Raw genomic sequence first — 22,791 nt, 5'->3', positions numbered from 1 at the left:
CCAAATATCTTATTTATGTGCCCCTCAGGTGTCAGTGTTTCTTGCATTATGATTCCTAACTCTTTTTCTTCCTTCACTGGGTCGATAATTGTCCCTCCCATCCTATACACTCCGCCTGGTCTATTTTTTACTTTTTCCCACTTTCATTGTGTGACATTTCATTTCATTAAACTCCATTTCCCATTCTTTACTCCATTCATGTATTTCATTTCAATCTTCCTGCAGCTTATTACAATCATCATCATCTCTTATATTTCTAAGCAGTTTGGCGTCATCTGCAAACATACTCAAATAACTCTACTTCTCCGGTATATCATTTATGTATACGTAATTGTGTTCCAATTAATCGCATAAGACGAGGATGTAGTGTATGTGTTTGTGCTTTTTTTATTTATTTGTATAAGGAAACCACTTTCATTAAGAGAAAATAATTCAAGTTTTTGCCAACATTACAGTAGTGAATGTACCTCAGATATTTTGTCCACAGAAATGCTACCAGTTGCTGGAAGACATTGATCCAGAAAATGAGGAAGTGCGCCTTCATCCTATTGCCAAAAAAGTTCTTGGAAGCTTTTTCCTCGTATATCATTTTCTCTTGAAGGATTCCATGAAGTATGTAGATGACTACCGTGTTGCTTTGATCAAGCAACAAGTAATGAAGAAATCTGGTAATGTAAGTTGTCTTGAGTTTTTCATAAAATTAATTTAGGCATCTGTTAAGCTCATTAGATTTTCATATCTTCAAGAATGTTCCATGATGTGTTGATGATTTTTCATTAAGTATCTCACAAAGTTATGTATGACAGTAGCATAATGTTAAGACATGTATAGGTAACCCCATATTATAATTATATAGATAATAGATATGAATAACTATAATGGGATAATTTAACCATTCTTCCTGTTATGTAGTTTTGTATTAATGTTGTGCATTTGGTATTTAATCTGAATCATGTATGATATTGATACTATTTTGTAATCAATTATTATCAAGAAATTGAATGAAAGTTAAGTGTCATATTAACATTACCTTCTTGAATTTGTTTTCCTAGAAGATAGATGGGTGGATCAGTGGAAGGTCTGGCATCAGGACAGAGTACTCCATCAACTTTTGGTGTCTCAACCCAGCAGTGGCATTCAGTCCCATCAGCCTTCAGACCCACAGCATCATTTTAACATCAGGAACACTTTCTCCCATGACCTCCTTCCAGTCAGAACTTGGAGTGTCCTTTAAGATTCAGCTTGAAGCAAATCATGTTATTGACCATAATCAGGTAAGCTCTCTTACACCTTAGAAATTTTGTTAAAACATCAATTAGCTGTCCAACACATTGGGAATTTGTTCATATTGCTATAATTACACAGTACCTACCACCTAAAGATAACCACCTGCCACCATAGATTTTCATTTAAAAGTAATTGAACTAAGTTAAAGAGGTTCTAAAGAAAAAACTGTTTGTGTGTAAATGTTTAATAAGGATAGATTTTCATAATGAGCTTGCAGTTTTGTTACACCTGCGTGGGCATCTGGTTCATCATTTTAAACGCAACTTTCTGGTTAGCCACCTTTCCAAAAACAGCTTCAGCGAGTTCCCTTCTATTTTTTTTATCATTCAGCAATTAAAGGAGATCATCAAGTTCCAAGTGCTGAAGCCACTGAGAGAGGAATTCAAACATTATTCAGTGAATGACAATAGTTAAGTGATATATAGTCACTGTAATATTCAGACTTAAATATGTAAAGTCAGCTCTTAGTTTTCTAGAAACAACAACAAGAATCTACCTGACATCACATTTTTCATCAAACGTACTAGTAAACTAAGTAAAACAAACAGCACCTTAAATAAGCCTCAAGTTCAAGTAAGCATGAAGAAGTTTTGACACTTGGATAGGAAAAAAAAGTCAATGGTGTTCTGTACTGCATGGAAAAGAACTACAATAATGCTCAAGAACACTGTGAGAAAAAGAACATGTTACTGTCATCAGTATGAAGTTCACCCAGATCAGACTTGACAAACCACTGGCAGAGTTGAAGTACCTGAGCAGAAAGTGAAAGGAAGGAGTATTTAGCAAGGTTTCAGGGACTGAATCAAGAACCAGGAGCACCAGCAACCATGAAGCTTGAATGGAATACCTGGATTATGATTAATATGTCAGAAACCACATTGCCTAATTCACAATCCTGGGCTATGAATATATAGCATCTTTCTGCATGCAAATATGTTTGACATTCTCAGCACTCCTCCATGGCATTTAGCCTCTTGTGACAACAAAGTATCCTGACTCCTGCAAGTGCCTCTGATGCTCCCAACTGTACCACTTTTGTTCAGATTCCAACCATAAGGAGCATGAACTAAGCAAACATTTTTAATCAATCCTAAGTCTGCCACAATCTAACCTTAGTGGGTAAATCTTTATCCTCCTTCAACTCCCGCTGAACATGCTTGTTCACTTCTCCATCCCTCTTCTTTCATGTGTTTATTGGTATACATCATGTGAACATTCTACACCATTTCATTTGAGGTTATTTGTATTGCAACTTGACTTTTTTGAGCTCCCACCTCTTACATGCATATTACTTATACTTACATCATGTGAAACTATGAAGCTTAAAATTTGTCTAAAAGTACAGTGTAGGTAAATGTTCTGAGACTGTTGCTTTGCAGAATATGGCTTCAAATCTTTATCAGGGTTACATTGAAAGAGTGGTTTCTGAATGGATTGGAAAACACGTACTTTGCCAGGCTCCTCAATCTACATGTTCATTATTAGTTTATTATTGTAGAATACTTTGATCCTCAACCTCAGTAAAGCTAAGTAACTCATTGCATTGAATATGTATTGCAGATTTTTGTTGGAACTGTTGGTCACGGTCCTGGAGGAAAGCCTTTGTGTTCCACCTACCAGCAGGCAGACACCTGGGAATTTCAAGATGAACTTGGTGCGTTGATCCTAAATGTGTGCCGCACAGTACCAGGGGGTATTTTGTGCTTCCTCCCCTCTTACTCCATGCTCAACAAATTATGCGAACGGTTGGTAACTGAGTTGTTTTATTCAGCGTGGCCTTCTTTCTCATCTCATTAGAGCTCATATGTTACTCATAATATATTTCAAATTCACAATAATCATTCAATTTCTAGGCTTTTGCCTCCATTTCACTACCCTTAGTTAATTTGATTTCCTTTAAATTAAAATAATATGGTATTCTCCATTTTTAGTAAAACTGCCAAATTTTCAGGATGGTAACCTGTTCAGTTACAAACAAGATAACTCTTCCTATTTGTTTCAGAGGATTTAAGTTGGCACTTTTTTATTGACCTTTTGTGTGTCCCTTCAGGGAAATAATCACAGGTAGGTGTGTAGTCCTTGACTCTTCAAAAATGGCACTCTCAACCTGATTGTTAGTCAAGAAAGATTGAGAATCAGAGATGGAACCCCACAAATGTAGCTCATTTCCTATATATCACAAGTAGGTAAATATACACTCAGTGCTCTCTAGTGCAGCAATTAGCATGTTCAGCTGACAACCAAAATAGCCAGGTTCATTTCACCCGATACCTTGTCCACAAACCACACCTAATGGGGTGGTGGTCTGGCATTGTCAACAGCAAGTAACCTACAGGTGAAAACCAAAGGCCTTCAGACCCAGGACTTTTAACCTTGACCTACTCCTTTAGGAAATAAGTGTAGTGCTTGATCCGCCTGAGGGGAAAGCCTCTCAAACTCACTCTGCGAAGGAGTTACCTCTTTGGCCAACTGTTTAAGGACTGGCTTTCGCAACTCGCCTTCCACAGGTTTCATCCCCGGTCCTGGTAAAACCCTTCCCAGGTTTAGATTAATTTCTTGTGTGTTTTGTGACATGCAGAGGTCCGGTGAAGATATAGTGAAGAGAAATTCGGGCAATATGCAAGTACAGTAAAACCCCAACTATTCGGCCCCCAGGGATCCGGAAACCAGAAGTATCTGTCAAAACACTGGCCAACCAAAGATTAAAAAAGAAAAGAAAATAAAAATCTTTGAAAAAGTCAATATTCAACTGGCATAAGATTTAAAATACCCATGCTGCGCTTCCACCACCTCCAGAGTAGGCCTGCCCTGTGTTCAGTTGAGCCATTAGCCATGCAGCGTTACACTGACAAGTTTTGCCAAGGTGGCAGTGTTAGCCAAATGTTGTACATCCCAGAGGGATGTACAAGCAGGGGTCTCAGTGTTTGTAAATGAAGGATACGTTGTACTTAATGAGTGTGGACAGTGTCATCTTTGCTACATCTTCTTACCTTCAACGAACATTTCATTCAACCGTGACTACTGTTTTCAGTAAAGGGTCACCTGTAAGAGCAGCTAAGGGAAGGAATCATGTGAGGGAGCTGTTTGTGGGTGGCCATCTTGTTTCACTCAGTTGATCCACTGTCCCGCTGGACTCACCAACCCATCTGAGGGAAGTTTGAACCTAACAGGTCAATTGAACGCATTCAGTTGCATTCAGTTTCAGCAAAGGTAACACTCGCCATACTCAACAGCTATGACATCTCCTTTCTTTACAAACAGTCCTACAACCCTCCAAGTAACGACTCGGTTGGGCTGGGTCTTGGTCTTCGTTCCGGCCTTTGGCTAACGCTACTATCTTGGCAAAACTTGTTAGTTCTGTTGCTGTTGCCATTGTAAAGGCAATCCCATGGCCACTATTGGGCTGATGGTAACACCACTGCATTGCGTGGCTAATGGGTCAAACAGCGTCAGGGAGGTAGGTACATACATACATACTGTATAGTAGTCGGGAGTTGCATTTTTCAATGGATAGTATTTATATATACATGTTTGATTAAATTAAGTTTCTGCTTATCTGACACCTCTGATTTTTTTTTTTTTTTTTTTTTTTTTTTTTTCTCTCTCCAAGCTGCTGCCTATAATGCTGGTTGGCTCTCTTGAGGGGTCTCTTGGGTGACCCCAGCCTGTTAGTAGCAGAGGCAAATTTTATTTATAGTGGCTGCCAAGATGTATGACTATTGCTTGGCCCGTGTATATATATATATATATATATATATATATATATATATATATATATATATATATATATATATATATATATATATATATATATATATATATATAGTCAAACCTCAGTTTATGAGTGCCTTTTCTACGAGTGTTTTGATTTACGAGCAAAACAAAATATCAAAAAATGCCTTGGTTTACGAGCAGTGACTTGGTGTTCAAGCATCCTGTTTGTACAAGTCTTTTTTTTCTGCCACCTTAAGGGTGGGGACACGGGGTTTATGTAGGCCATCAGACCACAGGTCCTTGCCAGGTGACAGCTTATGAAGGGGAGGTGAGGGTTGCCCCTTGAGCTAAAAAAAAAAAAAAAGGATCGCAACATCTCATTTTCCAATACAGAACGAATCCATATTTTAAGGAACGGGTGGCAATCCTAAAGTTTTCTACCCTGCCATGACTGACAGCAACTGCCCTCTGCTGGTGAAGGCAGGAGGAAGGGAGGAGGGACGTAAAGACACGTATTTTACACGTATTTCAGGACGTCCCTTGACAAACATAATTTTGTGGACTGGTTTTGTGGTTCACCGAAAAATGCGCTCACTACAGTTTCAAAATACTGAATTTTATCTGCTTTACCATTCAGACAGCCTAATACGGCGTTCCGTTTTTAAAGGAATGGGTGGCAAGTTGGCAACCCTAGTCTCAGTCCATGTTGTAAACTCGTAGAGATAACATCCGTGCACTCGTGTCCGATTGCATTTGTGCTTTGGTGTGCGATCTTAAGTGTTTTCAGCACTACAGTGTGCGTTCTTTGTGCTTTAACAATGTCCCCAAGAAAGATGGTTAAAAGGGATGGTGCTGCAAAGAAGAAAACAGGAACGGCGGATACTATGCTCGCAACAGGAACGGGGTGCGAGCCTCGGCAGCTTGTATGCCCTCCTGGACGTGACTGACTCCCGTTCACCCTCCATCTCGGATGATACGTCGGATTAGCTTCACGTTGCTGGTCGAACATAGTTCTGGTGCCTCAAGAATAGGGAAACTGGCTGCTAAAATAAACCCTGGTGCGAAGCCTACACTCGAGCGTAATTAGCAGTTGCGAAAGTCTCCGTAATAACTGTAACACAATGCTGTGTGTTTTATATCATTTATCATTACTATTTGTAAATAAAATTACTTTAATTCTGGATAAAAGGACATGTAAAATGATTTTTATATAATATTTTGTTGAGATATGGGACTCATTAATGGGATTTACATTAATTTCAGTGGGGGAATTCATTTTGATTTACGAGTGTTTTGGTGTGCAAGCAAAATTCCAGAATGTATTAAACTCGTAAACCAACGTATGACTATATATATATATATATATATATATATATATATATATATATATATATATATATATATATATATATATATATATATATATATATATATATATATATATATATATATATATATATATATATATATATATATATATATATATATATATATATATATATATATATATATATATATATATATATATATATATATATATATATATATATATATATATATATATATATATATATATATATATATATATATATATATATATATATATATAAGAGAGAGAGAAAAGTTCCTTTTCTGTCTTTCTCTTTTTATCGTTTACGGTCTGACTAATGTTTTCTTATAAATAAGCAGTAAACTTTACTTCAGGAACAGTCATACTTCACAGCATGTGCTGTGCCATAATGCAAAGAGCTGGCATTTATCATTAATTATTTTCAGATGGCAAAGTACTGGTGTGTGGGATGAAATTAGCAATGTGAAGGAAGCGATGACAGAGCAGAAGAAGGGCAGTGACTTTCAGAAAGATTTGCTCCATTTCTATTCCACCATTAAAAATGCACAGTAAGTTGATGAAAGTTTAGTATGTCTGGCTTAAAGTAAATTCGCAAAAAGTTAACAAACCCAAGTTTTTTCATGTCAGTGTATGATGTATTGCCTCATATTTGTATTTTCTTTATTTGTTTTCAGAGAATCTATAATACAATAAAGATGGCCACTGCAAATGCAAATACAAACCATAGCATCAGTTTCATCTTATTTTTAATACCAGTGGAGAATTTTATTGTTTATGGTGATATTTTCATAATCATTGGATTAAAAATCTTCTCTAGTTACTCATTCAATACAACTGTATCTTTATTTACTCTGTTCTGGCAAACTTTATAAAATCACCTACTGTTTGCCAGAATCAATCAATAGGGGCATATGCCAAGGACACATTGCCTCTCCATGCATGCACTTTCCCATACCCAGTACCTCTATACAGGATCTATTGACTTGCTCTTTCCATGAGCTTTGTGGGTGCTCCCTTGATCTCTTATACACCAACCCCTTGCTATCATTACGATACCTATCATTACGAAAATGTGTGTGATACCAGAAATGCATGATAGTTGAATTGAAGATTCAATACGAAGAATCTTAATTAGTTATTGGGCGGCCACTCTACCTACATTTTGTGCCTATTAGGTATGCTTCTCTTTGCACATATTTTCCCACCAAACATTGCACCAACATGATGTTCAACCTACTAAAACACTCACAATGCCACTATATTACCCTCAGCATTGGTTGGGGAATTCTTGTGAGGTTACTTGGCCATTGTTATCACAGAAAAAACAGGGGCAGATTCTCTTCAGTTGATGGCCACACAACTTCTCTGTGTGTGTGTGTGGGGGGGGGGATTCAAACTGGACAGTGAATCAGCTGAGCACAACCATAATGGCTACCAACAGCAACACCTTCCTCGCAGTATTCCCTCAGCGGCTCCTATGGGCGACCATTTTCCAGAATCAGGAATCACGGTTGAATTACACATTCATAGAAGGTAAGAAAGTGCAGCAGAGGCAACACTTGCCACACCCATATAACTACAACGCCTACTTTGCTCACAAACATTGATCCCCCCCACACCTGCAGGACTCCATGTGCAACAACTTTTCAGTTCATTTGGCTAACGCAGCCATGTTGACGCAACTTGTTCACTCCGTTGGATAACATTGCACAATGTTTGGTGGCCATTTCCCCAACTGAACATAGGTCAGCTTTCACTGTAGTCAATGGAGAGACTTACACTTGGCTGAATAAGCAGGAGAATGGCAAAAGCATTGACCAATCATTGGCGATCGATGACATATCATCAGTCAGCTGCCGTGTACCACATGGCCCAGGTGATTCAAATCCACCAATACACCCACGTTTTTTTGCATGGTAGTGCATTTCGGATGCGTGATAGCATGAGAATGGCAGCTTTTAGTGTGTACATTATAGTGAATTGTGACAGCGGAAGGCGCAGTAGCAGGGGTATGAGTGTACTCAGAATTGTCTCTTACAGAAATGATCCAGTAAGCATTATCAACTTCTGGATAGCATGCCACATTCCCATATAGCTGGAGTTGACTTTCATGGACTATACAGTTAATATGCCTTGATCCAGGCACACAAAGAATTTGCCAATTTGACACAAAGTCATTTTAATGAGACCCCATGACTTTGTGAAGCAACTTAGTACCAAGGGCTTCATGCCTCATGAAATCACTATTTAGTGCCCAAGCCTCACAGCCACAGGGGGAACAAGTGACTTCTGAATCTTTTCTTCTTGAACAGTTATTGACAAAACCATATAGTCATGCTAAACAATGGCAAGTAAGTCAAAATTACAGTTTCTTTTTATTTTTTATATTTTTTTATAGGCGCACCTAACATCACTGTAGCCGATCCAGGATTCAGTATGTTTCCTAAATAGTAGAAGGTAATGTTATAATTGTATTTCGTAAAGAATCCTTATAACCAAAAACTAACTAAAATTATGGGTATTCTTTTTCTTGAACAGAACATTGAATAAACAACAGAACAATAATATGAAAATACGTATAGCTACTGTTGCCAGGTCATCGTACTCAGAGCACAGTATTTACCGGTTTCTGACGCCTAACTATTGCCAAGAAACATCAGGATCTAACTCTTTTAACGATATCTATAAATTAGTTTCGTTATTGGAGCCCAGAAGACAGTTTGGGGGTAGGAAGTCGGGAAATATAATCGGCTGAGTACGACAATCTGGCAACATTGAGGCTGTAGCTACGAGGCCCGAGCCTGTACGCCATTTTGCGGGTGTCAGATACTACAAATAGCATATTTTTACTGCGCATAGCTGGTGATGTCACTTATTGTGACTTCATGAGCTTTCATGTTTATCTATTTGTGTATATTTCATGGTGGCAAAACTTTCATTACTAGTTTCATTTTTACTAGTGACACGAATATGTGACTGTTTTTCACAATAGAATTTCACTCAAACAAGTGAATCAGACACCACAGAAATATTACCAGTGTGTGTATGAATGAATACAAATATAAGCACATACTTTGATTTAACTCTAGGATGTCTCGTGGATCATGTTCATTAATAAATTAAAACAAAATATCTGGATAGGCTACTCTTTAGCCCGTTACCGGCTATGGCTGCCAAAAAAGTCCCTCCGCCAGGTTTGTACCCCCCCATATGGTGATTGTTAGGTGCGCTTATTAACTCTGGATATTTTACCTTCAGGATGGAGGCAGCTGGTGGCATCAATGGTGTTTTCCTCATGGCTGTTCACCGAGGGAAGGTCAGCGAAGGATTAGATTTTTCTGACAACAATGCTCGAGCTGTTATCGCTGTAAGTAGATTTTGGGTTTGAAAGCAGATTTTAAATTGTGAAGTGTAGAATACCATGAAAATTTTCAGTAATATTTTTTAAAATATATTAAAAGCATAAAGGTATTTTAATAAAATTAGACAGTTAGGGAGGCCTGAGTGCTTAGAAGATGAAATTGAAATATTTATAAATAAATACAGTAATCCTTCGTTTATCGTGGGAGTTAGGTTCCAGAACCCCCCGCGATTGGCGAAAATCCGCGAAGTAGCGACCTTATATTTATTTTATTATTTATATAATTTATATATTATTTTTTATATATATTATTTATATAAGCATGCATATCTGGGAATCTCGCCTCAGCCCGTGTGAACAAGGTCACCCAACACTAGTTTCTCGAGAGATTCAAAGTCGCCTACATTTCACGGGAAACTCATCGAAATTCACCATGTCGGTAACTCATGTAGTCGGTAAGTTGTGGTCACAAGAAGAAGAAGAGCATATCGGCTGTTCAGTTCAGTAGCTCTCCACGTGTTTATTCCAGTACCGCAAAGAGTTCCACGAAACTAGACAAGCTTGGAGTAATCATTTTGAGCAAGTTTAGGACTTTAGTCTTGTTCAAGTGTAGCCATTGCCTCATCCTGTCTGGGCCCTCACTGCCAACTTCTCGAGCATTTAACGGTAGCAAGCTATAACACACTCCATTTGTCTCCAAGCTAACCACACATGAACCAACAAATGCTACGGTCGCTGAGCCAATCAGCGCCCAGGATACAGAACACAGTGCTCTGGTTGGTCGCCTCCCATCCATCAGCCAATAGTGTGCCGTGTACGATCACACGTGGGCAAACTAGCTCAAGCGTAAGCGGCCATAGCTGCGTTTTACATACGTGCGAGTCTGTCTACTCATCTGCTGTACGCTACGTATTTTATTTCAATTAAGTATTATTTTAATATGTTCTTATTAATACTTTCTTAATTTTTTTTTTGTTTACAATTTTTCTAGGCTAAAAAATGCTTCTTTTACTGCAAAATAAGTAAAATAATAAATATATTAAAATACCTCTATACCGCAAAATCCCGCGATATAGCGAAAAATCCGCGATACAAAACTAAATATTTACAATTTTAAAATCCGCGATACAGCGAGACCGTGATAAGTGAACCGCGATATGGCGAGGGATTACTGTAATTTCCATGAGGCAATGGTTGATTTTAAGCTTGTGACCAACCACATAAGATGAAAAAACATATTACTACTTCAGGAAGTTTTTTATATTATAGGTTGGAATTCCCTTCCCTAACATCAAGGACATCCAAGTTGATTTGAAGAAGAAGTACAACAATTACCACTGTCGATCTCGAAAGCTTCTGTCAGGAAGTGAATGGTATGAGATCCAGGCCTATAGGTAAGAAAATGTATATTTTCCTTTCATTATATATGTTCACTTTCTTGTGTCAGACTTATTTATTGATGATAAATTTCTTTCTCATTACAGAAAATGATAGTCCCATCATCATTGCATGTCATCCTTCACAGAAAGTATTGGGGATTGTATCAAAAACTGTTTCTTAACGAGGGGTGCTAGTTTATTGGGCTTTGAGGTTGGGTTTCAAAGATGACATCTTTCATCAAAGTCAATTCATTACTTTTCTGTGATAAGTTCTGCTACTAGTGGCATCCTTGATGACTCATATGTAGAGAATGAATAAAGTAAATAATCTGACAGTATTTTCTATAAACTTATTTATTCTGTAACAAGTGTAGTCATTGAAACCAAGTTAAAGACTTAAGACTTGAGAGACAAAGCTGGAATTCACGGGGTGCTGGGAACCCAGTGCCTAAGTGCAGGGAGTTCTGTGCTCAGAAAAGGCTAAGAAATACTGTTCTAAAAAAGACTATAACTCAAGTTCAAAACTTTAACCAACAACTAAATAGACCTCACTGCTCATGCAAGCACATTGAAGGAACGTTCCCTTAGTATTGGTGTGATCACAAAGTCACTGATAAGATATGGCATCCCACTATCCATCAAATGGCTGACGTCAGGCTCTCAAGTCAGAGCAATTCATGAACCTGATTTACTCCTTTGCCATGTCTCTTATTTACACTTAACACATCACACCTTAGTCTTTTATCCAATATATAATGGTACCTAGTCAATCAGGCCCTTTATTCCTAGTCTGAAAATTATGTCTTTTCATGCTTTATGACCCATTAATGATTCAGAACTCCTTTGGTCCACATTGCAAAAAATTTGTCCTGGTCTAGCCATAGAGATTCTTAACCCATAGCGTACCACCCTATGTGATATAAAAGTGGCCCCCAGTACTGCACTGGGAGTAAAAAAAAAATTTATTAGCTAAATCCCTTCAAAATGACCCCAGTAACAAGGAAAATAGGTTCATTCCACTCACCGTCGCCCATTAGTGCTCCGCAGCTACCCCCATCCGCTCGTGGATGGCCCGGCTAGGCTCGCAGCCCACCCTTGCCGTGGCCCATAACTTGCCATCCCGCACTTTTAGGATTGCCTTGTTATAGTTTTATATATATATATATATATATATATATATATATATATATATATATATATATATATATATATATATATATATATATATATATATATATATATATATATATATATTGCTTTTGTGCCTTTAGAATGTTAAAAGTATGTACAGCCAGTCGATATACACTGTTTTTGAACGTGAAATCGAGTGTTTGTGGGTACGAAAATGGTTCCGTAATTCAATACTTGGTAACCGTGATGGTGTGTGTGTGTGTGTGTGTGTGTGTGTGTGTGTGTGTGTGTGTGTGTGTGTGACTGTCTCACAGTCACTACTCGGCTGACCTCACTATGATTATCAGACATTTTCGCTTTGTTTCGGACTTGATTTAATTCGTGTCACACGCCCAAACTCACTTTCTAAGGAATGTGCAAGCTAGAGTATTTTCACCTCACGTAGATATTAAATTACATTTCTCTTACTGAGTAATTAGTATATAGCAGTAGCCACTTCTCGGGTATTTTTTATACACTAGAATATATAAGTTAAGATTGAGACGTTTCTCTTACTGCATACACACAATATATATATATATATATATATATATATATATATATATATATATATATATATATATATATATATATATATATATATATATATATATATATATATATATATTACATAGAGTCGTTTCTCCGTTTTATCTACATATGTTTCCTTTTACACTTTTGCACTCCCAAGTCTTTATCAGAGGTGTCTAGGTGATCAGCGGGACAGCGAGGCATGATGAGAACACAATGGAAACACACGAGGAACGTGAGGGAGATGTATGCACTACGGCAGTCAAAGGTCAACTGTGGGTGATAAGGCAGTTGGGTTTCCCTTTGTTTCCAGTGGGTCGGCGTCACCCCTGGGGGCGTATTGGCCTTGGAGAGGCTAGGCTGACTCACAAGTCGACGCTCTGTACCCATATGAGTGCCTGGATGTGCACGGGACCATCCTTTCAATTGCGATTAATTACGGTAATTTGCAAACGCGTCTGACGCATCAACGGTATATAACTGCAAATCGCTTTTAACGCGCGAGATGCGTCAACAGTACTCTACAGGTTAAGATTGCTGCGTGATACTGACATAAAACAAATTTGACACAGTGCCATGGAGCATATTTATATTCCCTTCATAACATTGGTAGTAACTTCACACTCTGTAGAGTGTGCTTTAGTTACAAAAAAATAAAGCCAATGGGATTAGTTAAGTAAAATACATGATACACATTTTATGCAGGACATTACCTCACTTCTCAGTCAATATACTCAGACTCGGCTATGAAGTCTGGTTGGGCGGGGCCCTGTCAGGAAGTCCCATGGCCATAGCGCTGCCACATCTTATTTAATGTATAAAAATATATGATACAATAAGAGAGAGTGATGCATTGGAGTGATGCGGCACTGCTGTGAAGAGGTTCGGGTCCCATCCAAACGAACCTCATATTTGTGTTGGCCTGTAGTATCAAAAAGAAAAAAATACAGAAATTTATAAAAATATTAAAATGATGAATTAAATGTTCTTTTGAGATGATTGTATATATGATGCTGCACGCCATGTCCCACCAACTCCTATGACATGTGTGTATTGTTACATTGGAAGCAACTTTTCACAAGCCATTACGGAGTGCATCTCATTTGACCCATTATTGTGTTAAAATTATCTTGCTTTGAAGAATAATTAAATGACATTTTTCTGCTATTCATGTCATTTAGATATAACTGGTAACCTTTTTCTGGGTTTATCTTGTTTTGGCCTTTTTAACCCCTTCACTACAGCCAGTCCAAAACAGCGCCCCACGCCATATCCGAGATCACCACGTGCGCCAAATTTCAAATGTTGCTATTGAATATAACAAGCCATAAACTCAACATAATCATCATGTATTATTTATGAAAACATGCAGAATTAAATGGTGCACATAAAGAAACATAAATTAATTGATACCTTTAAGATGTAACCATAAATATAGAGATAAAATAACTCGTATATTGGCTAAAGCAAGCCAGGACGCAGTATTCACGTCTTCGGATATGGTACAGGGCACGCAAGGACCCAATATATGCGTCCTCGTGGTGAAGGGGTTAAGAGTCCTCTTTATTTCTGTAGGAAATGGGAATACTAGGTTTCATTTCTTTGGTATCATCAAGTACACTTTCTTTTCAGGGCAATTAACCAGGCCTTAGGAAGGTGCATTCGCCATCGCTATGATTGGGGAGCACTAATTTTGGTTGACAAGCGCTTCCAAACTGAAAGTTTAGCGAGTGGTAAGCAAGAGAATCGTTACACTCGTGGACTTTCTAAGTGGATCAGAACCAAAGTTGTTCATCACAGAAATTTCTCAGGAACTATCAACCACCTTCAAGGGTTTGTTAAAAACATGTTGGCAAACCCTCCATCACCACCAAAAAGGTGAGAATAATATTTTATACATATGTTCATAGTTCTGAAAGATATGGATGTTTAATTCTAAAGTGCATTTGCATGAATTTTATTGTCTGACATCAATAGCATAAAGAGAGAAGCAGACTTTACATCGAGAGGTTGAAAAGGTGTGAAAAAACAAGTGTCCAAATAGCAAAATGTCATAATTTATAATGAACAGTTGAATATGGGAGGTTTCCTGTATTTCATATAGCAATGAATGACGACACCATACCCAATCTAGATTTCCTACTCATAAAAGAACCCAATATGATTGATTATTTGAATTACCTGTTCTCTGTAGAAATATGCTATCATGTAGTGACTGAGTTCCAAACAATAGAAGGAAGTGCATTCTATGGGATGAGTTACATAGGCGGGTAAGTTATACAGGCTATTGGAAAGCAAACTTTGCAGGATTAAAACACTTTGTAAGTGGATTGAAGGGAATGCAGAGAAGCAAAAGAGACAGAAAATATTTTGCTTCCTAATGCATCACTTTAAGGGTCATCACCAGGACCTCTAGTGATTCTGTGAAAAGTACATCATCATCAACAAATACAAGGTCAGTGACTTTGACGTTGCTGACATGCTTCTAACAACTTTGATTAACAACTTTGCCAAATACCCAGTCCATGGAAGTGGTGAAAAGCGATGGAGCAAGGGCACACTCCTGTTTCACTCTTGAATTAAAAAGGAAAAACCCAGAAATGCCTCCCCCACACTTCACAGTACTCTCAGTCCCAGAGTAAAGGCCAGTCAACAGGTCATTAATTCTTGCAGGAATCCCACGGATCTGTAGAATGTCCTAGAGTGCCTCACGATGTACTGAGTCAAATACCTTCTTGAGGTCGCCATAGGGTGTGAGTAGTCCCTGTCAAAACTCAAGTCGGCGTTCCACAAGGAGTGCTAGGATCGGTCAGTTGTTGATGTACCAGGCATGAACACAGATTGCTCAGATCTCTGAAGATTTAGCAATTGTAATTGGGTTTGCATCAGCAGCTGATGAGCGAGCACAGTGCCCACACTGAGCAGTGTAATACCACAGCAGTTATTGCAGTCCTGTCATTCCCTTCCCTTTACAGATAGGGACAACTAATCCCTTTTCCAGTCCAGAGGAATGGCACTGGATTGCCACATGTCAGACAGCACCACATGCAACCCATGGATTATGGCTTTACCCCTGGTTGGCATCACCTCCCCACTAATATAACGGATCCCAGCTGCCTCTCCACCTTTCGACCTTCTCCACGGCCTCGCACCTCCACAAGAGAGGGTAGAGTTAGTCTATTGGTGGATCAGCAGCCACCATCCGTAACCCAGCCGGAGGGAGCTGTCAGCTTGGAGGCTCTGCCGTGTAAAACTGCACAAGGTATTCGGCCCAGCGAGCCCGGTACAAATCCGCATCTGATACTATCTGCCCATCAACCGTTCGGATAGTACTCACCTGGGATGCGGATTTGGAGCGGAACTTCAGAGCTTGGAAGGCAGGTAATGGTCATTTGCATTTAGACAACCCTCAACCTCCTTAGCAAGACCTGAAATACCTTTCTTTATCCCTCCTCAGAAGGGTTCTAGTCCTTCGTGACAGGGTTGCGTATCATTCCAAGTCTCCAGCCAGCCTGGTAGCACAACCCTCATCTATATTCTCCAGTGTCTCCCTCGAGGCAACTCCACTCCAAGACCTTGGACACTCTCCAATGCACTCCTCGGCACTTTAAGGGTTTCTCAGTTAAAGGTATCCCACAACTCTCCAAGTCCTCCGGGGTACCAACCACTTCAAACTGATTTTTGACTGCCACTGCATACTACTGAGCACATGCCCGATCCTCAATTTTTCAGATGGAACCCTGGGTGCAGCGTCTTGAAATTTTCTTGGACTTGATGCGTATTCTCAGTTTTGCAACAACAAGTCTGTGGTCGGTCGGAAAGAACTCAGCACTCCGGAAAACCATACAGTTCTGGAGGATCCTCCAACGAGTACTAATAAGGATGTGATCAATTTCCTTTGCTACACAGCCAGCATTGCTATACCAAGTCCAGCAGCAAGGCTCATGTCTCTTGAACCAGGAACCAGCAATCCTCAGCCTCCCAAGATAATGGGCACTGGTTGACTATAGAGTCGAACTTAGTATAGAACCTCTCTCTCTTCAAATTTGCACATCACGATAGGGGCGCATAATGCAACAAGAGTTATGATGCCTAAGGTGTGTTCCATCCTCACCAGCACCATGTGCTCATCAGCCAGAGTTACCCCAACATCAGAGGACTGCAGTCAGCCAGTAATGGCTGTACAGTAATACCTCGGTTTACAAGTTTAATTCATTCAGGAATTTTGCTCGCAAATCAAAACACTCATAAACCAAAATGAATTTCCCCATTTAAATTAATGGGAATCCCATTAATGCATCCCATATCCCAAATAATATTGACATAGAAATCATTATACATGTTATTTTATACAGAATAAAATCATTAGTTCAATTTTCTTTGATATAAGACCATCTATGTTTGTGTAGGCAATCTTTAAACCTTTCTTCCCTTCTCCCTTTTTTTCCCCTTTTCTATCAACACCCTTACTCCCTCCCTCGCCTCCTATCCACCACTTCTTCAGTTTTTCGTTCTTCATTCTCCAAAAAAAATTCTTCTGATCTTTCATCATTTCTCTTTTTTGATTCATTTATCATTTCCTTAGCTTTCATTCTTTCATCCTCTAACATATTTCTCCTCACATATATTTGCTTATATTCGTCAGAGTTGTTTAGTTTCCATGATCTATTTAGTATAGTTTCTGTTACCATTTGGGACCTGAGCTTTATCTTTAGTGGTCTGTTTTTTCCTTCCTCATATCTTCCCAATCTAGTTATTTCATCTACTTCTTCCCCTATCTTTTCCTCCTCTTCAGTATTCATATTTCTCAATATATTTTCACCTTACTCCTCTAACTCTCTCTCTGAGCCTTCACTGGGTTTTCTTCCTTGACACCAAACACTAAAACACACTTTTTCATTTTGCCATGTTCTTCACCATCGTTGCTCTATTTTTAGTACATTCACAACTTCTTTTTCTATGTCTTGCCTCTGTTCCTGTTGCCGTTGTTCTAGAATTCCCCTAAGGCTCGTTTTTTCCTTGTCTTTTTCACTTTTCCACTCCTTCAATTCATCATTGACCACATCCTTAATCTTTTCCTCTACCTTTACACCCACACTCTGCTGATCATTTCCTATCTTCTTTGCTACCTCTCTTTTAATCATTTCTTCCATCTTCTCCATGTTTTTATTTGTCCCCGTCACACTAATCTCTTTACATTTTCAAAATTTGTATCATGGTCTTTTTAATTTTTCCATCTTCAGTTGCACTATTTCTTTTTAGCTTTCCAACTGATCCCTATCAATTTCATTATTTCTTCTCTCAAGTTCTCCACCATTTTCTTTGTCTCCTCATCTCTTTTCCTTGTCTCATCATCTCTCTTTTTTACTTCGGTCAGTGCCTGAATCACTTCCCCAATCTCCCCTCTCAACTTCCTCTTTTCTATCATTATTTGGTCACAGTCCTGCTCTACTTTGTGTTTGTGTGTGTGATTTTCATAAAAAAGGAGTTCTGTCCCCTCTAAAGTTACCACCAGTTGCCATTCTTACTCTAAAAATTCTTTCATTAATAATATTCAAAGTCATAGAGAATATAACATTATAACAGTTTAATGTTATTGTATAAATGTATGCATGTTTGTTTAACACTTCCAGCAGTGGTGTGTTGCTGGTTGCTCCACATGAATCTACAAAGGAAAAGAATGGCCATCACTCTCTTCCACATGTAAGCAGCAGCAGTTCCCTGGAGGCCAATGAACCTGCACAAGCTTCCAGCACTGGTGAAAATTGTACCTCTAAACCTGTCCAGAGTACCAGCACTGATGAAAGTTGTACCTCCAACCCTTTCCCGAGTATAAGTACCGGTGAAAGTTGTACCTCTAACCCTTTCCCGAGTATCAGTACCGGTGAAGGTTGTACCTCTAACCCTTTCCCAAGTATCAGTACTGGTGAAACTTCAAAAGAAAATACTTTTGTTAGTCACAAGGAATGTAATGCCACAGTGGAAGAGTCACCCCACCCAGAGAAGGCTGGGCCAAGGTGTGGGAGTGCTACTTGTGGATCTGACAAGGAAAATAAAGGTAAAGTATGCAAGTTGTTTAATTTCTTGGCATGCTCAGATAAATTTTTATGTCTTGTAGCCAGTGGAAGTATATATACTTTATATTATCATTATAGAGATTATTTTTCATGTTGTGAATTGGTGACACCATCACCACCAACTGTGTGGCACATGCAGCACTGAGACCTGTATAATGCAAAAAGTTGAGGCTAGAATTCGGTATCTCATGTAATACTTATTTGTCTTCAACAAAATATGAAACCACAGAGCAGAGCTATTCTTTAGATTGTAACCCAAACCTCGAATTTGGTCACCTTTTATCCTCTCTGATATCAAATGGTGTCTCAGCTTTTCTTGAACAGCCAGGCCTGCAAATTAGAAGTAGCAACCATGATTTATTCATTTTCCTGTATAAATTTCTCTTACTTCACCTGTCAGTCATCATCTTTCATTATGTTATGTTTCCACTTCCCCTTTTGTCAGCATTTCTGGTCGAATGGTCAGTAGATTTTCCTAAGCTTAGAAAGAGTGTAGAGGGTTTTGTGCCATTCCCACTGTATGAATGCAAGAAGTTTGCATAGGATAAGCTTGGAGTCTTGGATGAAGGTAAGTTGGGGCATATGCTATACCTGCACATTCCCTGGTGCTCATCTCCATTGCATTGACCCTTGAGACTGTGGTGGGATGAACCCAGGACACAAGGCCAGGGTGACATCAGGTTACCACAGTTTATCTTCAGGGTTCCCCAGGTACCCATTTATCAACCTGCCCAAAAGGGAGGATGAACAGCTGGGTGAGCTGCACTCTGACTGCCTGGTTCAGGATTCAAACCCAGGTTCACGGATTCATAGCTAGGCACTGCACCACAGAAAATGAGGGCTGTGAAAATGAACATGCTGAAGAGCCTCTGTGAAATGTACAAGGTTAAAAGGATAGATAATGAGGTGAAATGTGAACTACAAGTGTTCTGATTAGTTAATAGAGTGTTTTGAGGTGATTTAGTCAAACAAAGAGGATGGAGGTTACAAGAGTGATTAAAGTAATCAAGAGTAATGATGTTAGCAGGGAAGGGCTTAGGGTAACCCAGGAGACTGTGGCTGTATGTGGTGATGGACTGTGTGCAAGTGTGGAATGAGGATGATGGAGCCAGAGTAGGCTGAGGTGGAAGTGTTTCATAAAATAACACATACAGAGCAAGCAGTCACTGAAATTATTTACTAAATAAATTTCTATATTTAAAGTGAACAAAAATATGAACTTTTTCACATTAAGACAGTGGGAGATTATGAGTTTGACCCAGCTTTGTAATAATACAAATATGTAGGAACAATTAGGTGAATTAATTCTACCTAGTATTTTCCATGTCTTTTCAGCCTGTTGCTGTGGCCAATACCAGTGCAATATATGTGTGAATTTTAAAAGGATAATTTAACATTCTTGATTTTCAGATTTACCAGTTCAAGCTGAAAAAAGACTACACACAATCATAGATGAACAGGACCTGGATGACTTCAATCTTACCCTTGTAAGTTCAGAATAAAGTTGTGGCGTTCCCCAGGTATCCATTTCGGCTAGTCGAAAGGAGAATGAGCAGCTGACTAAGCTGCATGCTGACTACCTGAACTGGGATTCAAACCCAGGCCTAGAAATTTGTATCTGGGCATGCTGACCACTGCCATTATATGTACTTCTATTATTACAATGTATGTGGTATCTCATAACTAATTTTAAAAAGGACTGCAATTTTGCATGAGATCACTGATAGTTGTAAGGCCTACCAAAACTTTGAGCAACAAATTTTAGTCACTAATACACTCTTGTGCATGTTTGGATGATGCATGTAAATTATATCCTCACAAATCTATATTTTTCACCCATTCTGATCTCTTTTTTATCACACAGAGTCCCGTCCCTTGGGCAAGAAAGCCTTCCCCTCCCCTGAGGAAGAGAGTTAGGAAGAAGCAGCAGATTGTGTATGAGTTTGAGTGAATGGTCATGGAAGTTAGGTAAAAAAAAATCTTTTATTAGTAAGTTTGCTACCAAAATTATTTTAATAAAAGCTTTTATGAATCTCAACTAGAAAAAAATATGATTTATATTTATTTAATTTTAATTATTTTAAAACAAAATTAGAATTGAAGTCGTAGCATAGTAAGGAGTGACGCTTGTGGGACAAACCTGCTTGTGTTTTTCAATTTGACATTTCTTTCTTTCAATTTGACATTTGTTTCTTTCAGTTTGATGTTTATTTCTTTCAATTTGACATTTATTTATTTCAATTTGATGTTTATTTCTTTCAATTTGGCATTTATTTTCATGTTGTGAGACATTTAATAGTGATAATATATGTAAGTTTCTTTATAATTCTGGTAGCTAGTTTTTATATAAAAAAAAATGTTTTAAAGATGTACAGTCTGGTAATGCAATATGTAGCAGTTACCTATCAGTCAATCACTGTGAAAAATATTTCCTGAAATAAACAAAAATATTGTTATCATTTATTTAAAGCATATTTTCATGTCTTTCCCAAGTGAAGAAAAAATCCCAAAATCCCTCAATTTTGGGGGAAATTATAAACCATTAAAAGGCATAAAACAACTATTTATAATATTTAAATTTTATATATATATATATATATATATATATATATATATATATATATATATATATATATATATATATATATATATATATATATATATATATATATATATATATATATATATATATATATATATATATATATATATATATATATATATATATATATATATATATATATATATATATATATATATATATATATATATATATATATATATATATATATGGGGAAGAACAGTAGCACACAGAGAGAGGCATAGAATGGCCGGAAAGGCTGGAGATAAAGGAACAGAGAGAGGATAGAATCCGAAGAGGGCAGTTTAGAAAGCAAAGATTTGTGCCAGACTCTATCAAAGGCTTTGATGTGTCTAGCGCAACAGAGAAAGTTTCATCGAAATGGCTAGAGAGGATGACCAGAGTCATTTAAGACAGCAAGAAGATGGCAGTAGAAAGCCCCTTGCGGAATCCATACTGGCAATCAGATGAAGGTTAGAAGTGGAAAGGTGCTTTTGAATCTTCTGGTTGAGATTGATTCAAAAGCTTTAGACAGACAGGAAAGTAAAGCTATGGGGCGGTAGTTTAAGGGATTGAAACGGTCACCCTTCTTAGGCACAGGCTGTACAAAGGCATACTTCCAGCAGGAAGGAAAGGTAGATGTTGATAGGCAGAGACGAAAGAGTTTGACCAGGCAGGGTGTCAGCACGGAAGCACAGTTTTTAAGGACAATAGGAGGCACTCCATCAGGTCCCTAAGCCTTTTGAGAGTTGAGGCCAGAGAGGGCATAGAAAACATCATTTGAAAGAATCTTAATAACAGGCATAAAGGAGTCAAAGGGGGGATGAGTAGGAGGAATATGCCCAGAATCGTCCAAGGTGGAGTTCTTACAGAAAATTTGAGCGAAGAGTTCAGCCTTAGAGACAGATGAGACGGCAGTGCTGCCGTCAGGGTTAAGGAGAGGAGAGAAAGAGGAAGAAGTGAAATTGGAGGAGATATTTTTGGCAAGGTGTTGACATTTTCTATTAATGAAAGAAGTTTTGGTAAGTCGGAGAATAGATTTGGCACGATTCCGGGCTGAAATGTAAAGGTCATAGTTAGCGGGAGTTCAAAGGTTCTGGAACCTTTTGTGAGCTGCCTCTCTATCTTTAATAGCACGAGAACAAGCATGATTAAACCAAGGCTTTTTAGCATGAAAAGTAGAGAAAGAACGTGGAATGTATGCCTCCATTCCAGAGACAATCACCTCTGAGATGCGCTGGGCACACATAGAGGGTCTCTCTCCTGGAAGCAGTAATCATTCCACAGGAAATTGGAAAAGTACATCCTCAGGTCATCCCACTGAGCTGAAGCAAAATGCC

The 22,791-nt window shown here is 38.3% G+C and overlaps 1 protein-coding gene across 1 annotated transcript in view; it reads left to right on the top strand.

Annotated features, from left to right (window-relative positions):
* Positions 1 to 21,258, top strand: part of LOC126997261 (Fanconi anemia group J protein homolog) — a 161,469-nt gene extending 140,211 nt beyond the window's left edge. The window contains exons 11-20 of the mRNA XM_050858257.1: positions 488 to 673; positions 1,053 to 1,274; positions 2,848 to 3,032; positions 6,778 to 6,900; positions 9,611 to 9,719; positions 10,983 to 11,107; positions 14,426 to 14,671; positions 18,427 to 18,851; positions 20,281 to 20,357; positions 20,735 to 21,258. Of these exons, the coding sequence (XP_050714214.1) occupies positions 488 to 673; positions 1,053 to 1,274; positions 2,848 to 3,032; positions 6,778 to 6,900; positions 9,611 to 9,719; positions 10,983 to 11,107; positions 14,426 to 14,671; positions 18,427 to 18,851; positions 20,281 to 20,357; positions 20,735 to 20,821 (1,785 nt within the window). The 3' untranslated portion in view covers positions 20,822 to 21,258. The remainder of the gene's footprint in view (positions 1 to 487; positions 674 to 1,052; positions 1,275 to 2,847; positions 3,033 to 6,777; positions 6,901 to 9,610; positions 9,720 to 10,982; positions 11,108 to 14,425; positions 14,672 to 18,426; positions 18,852 to 20,280; positions 20,358 to 20,734) is intronic.
* Positions 21,259 to 22,791: the final 1,533 nt, after the last annotated feature.

The sequence above is a fragment of the Eriocheir sinensis genome, chromosome 12, assembly GCF_024679095.1.
Source record: "Eriocheir sinensis breed Jianghai 21 chromosome 12, ASM2467909v1, whole genome shotgun sequence".
Taxonomy (NCBI): Eukaryota; Metazoa; Arthropoda; class Malacostraca; order Decapoda; family Varunidae; genus Eriocheir; species Eriocheir sinensis.
This window is presented reverse-complemented; position numbering and strand designations above follow the sequence as displayed.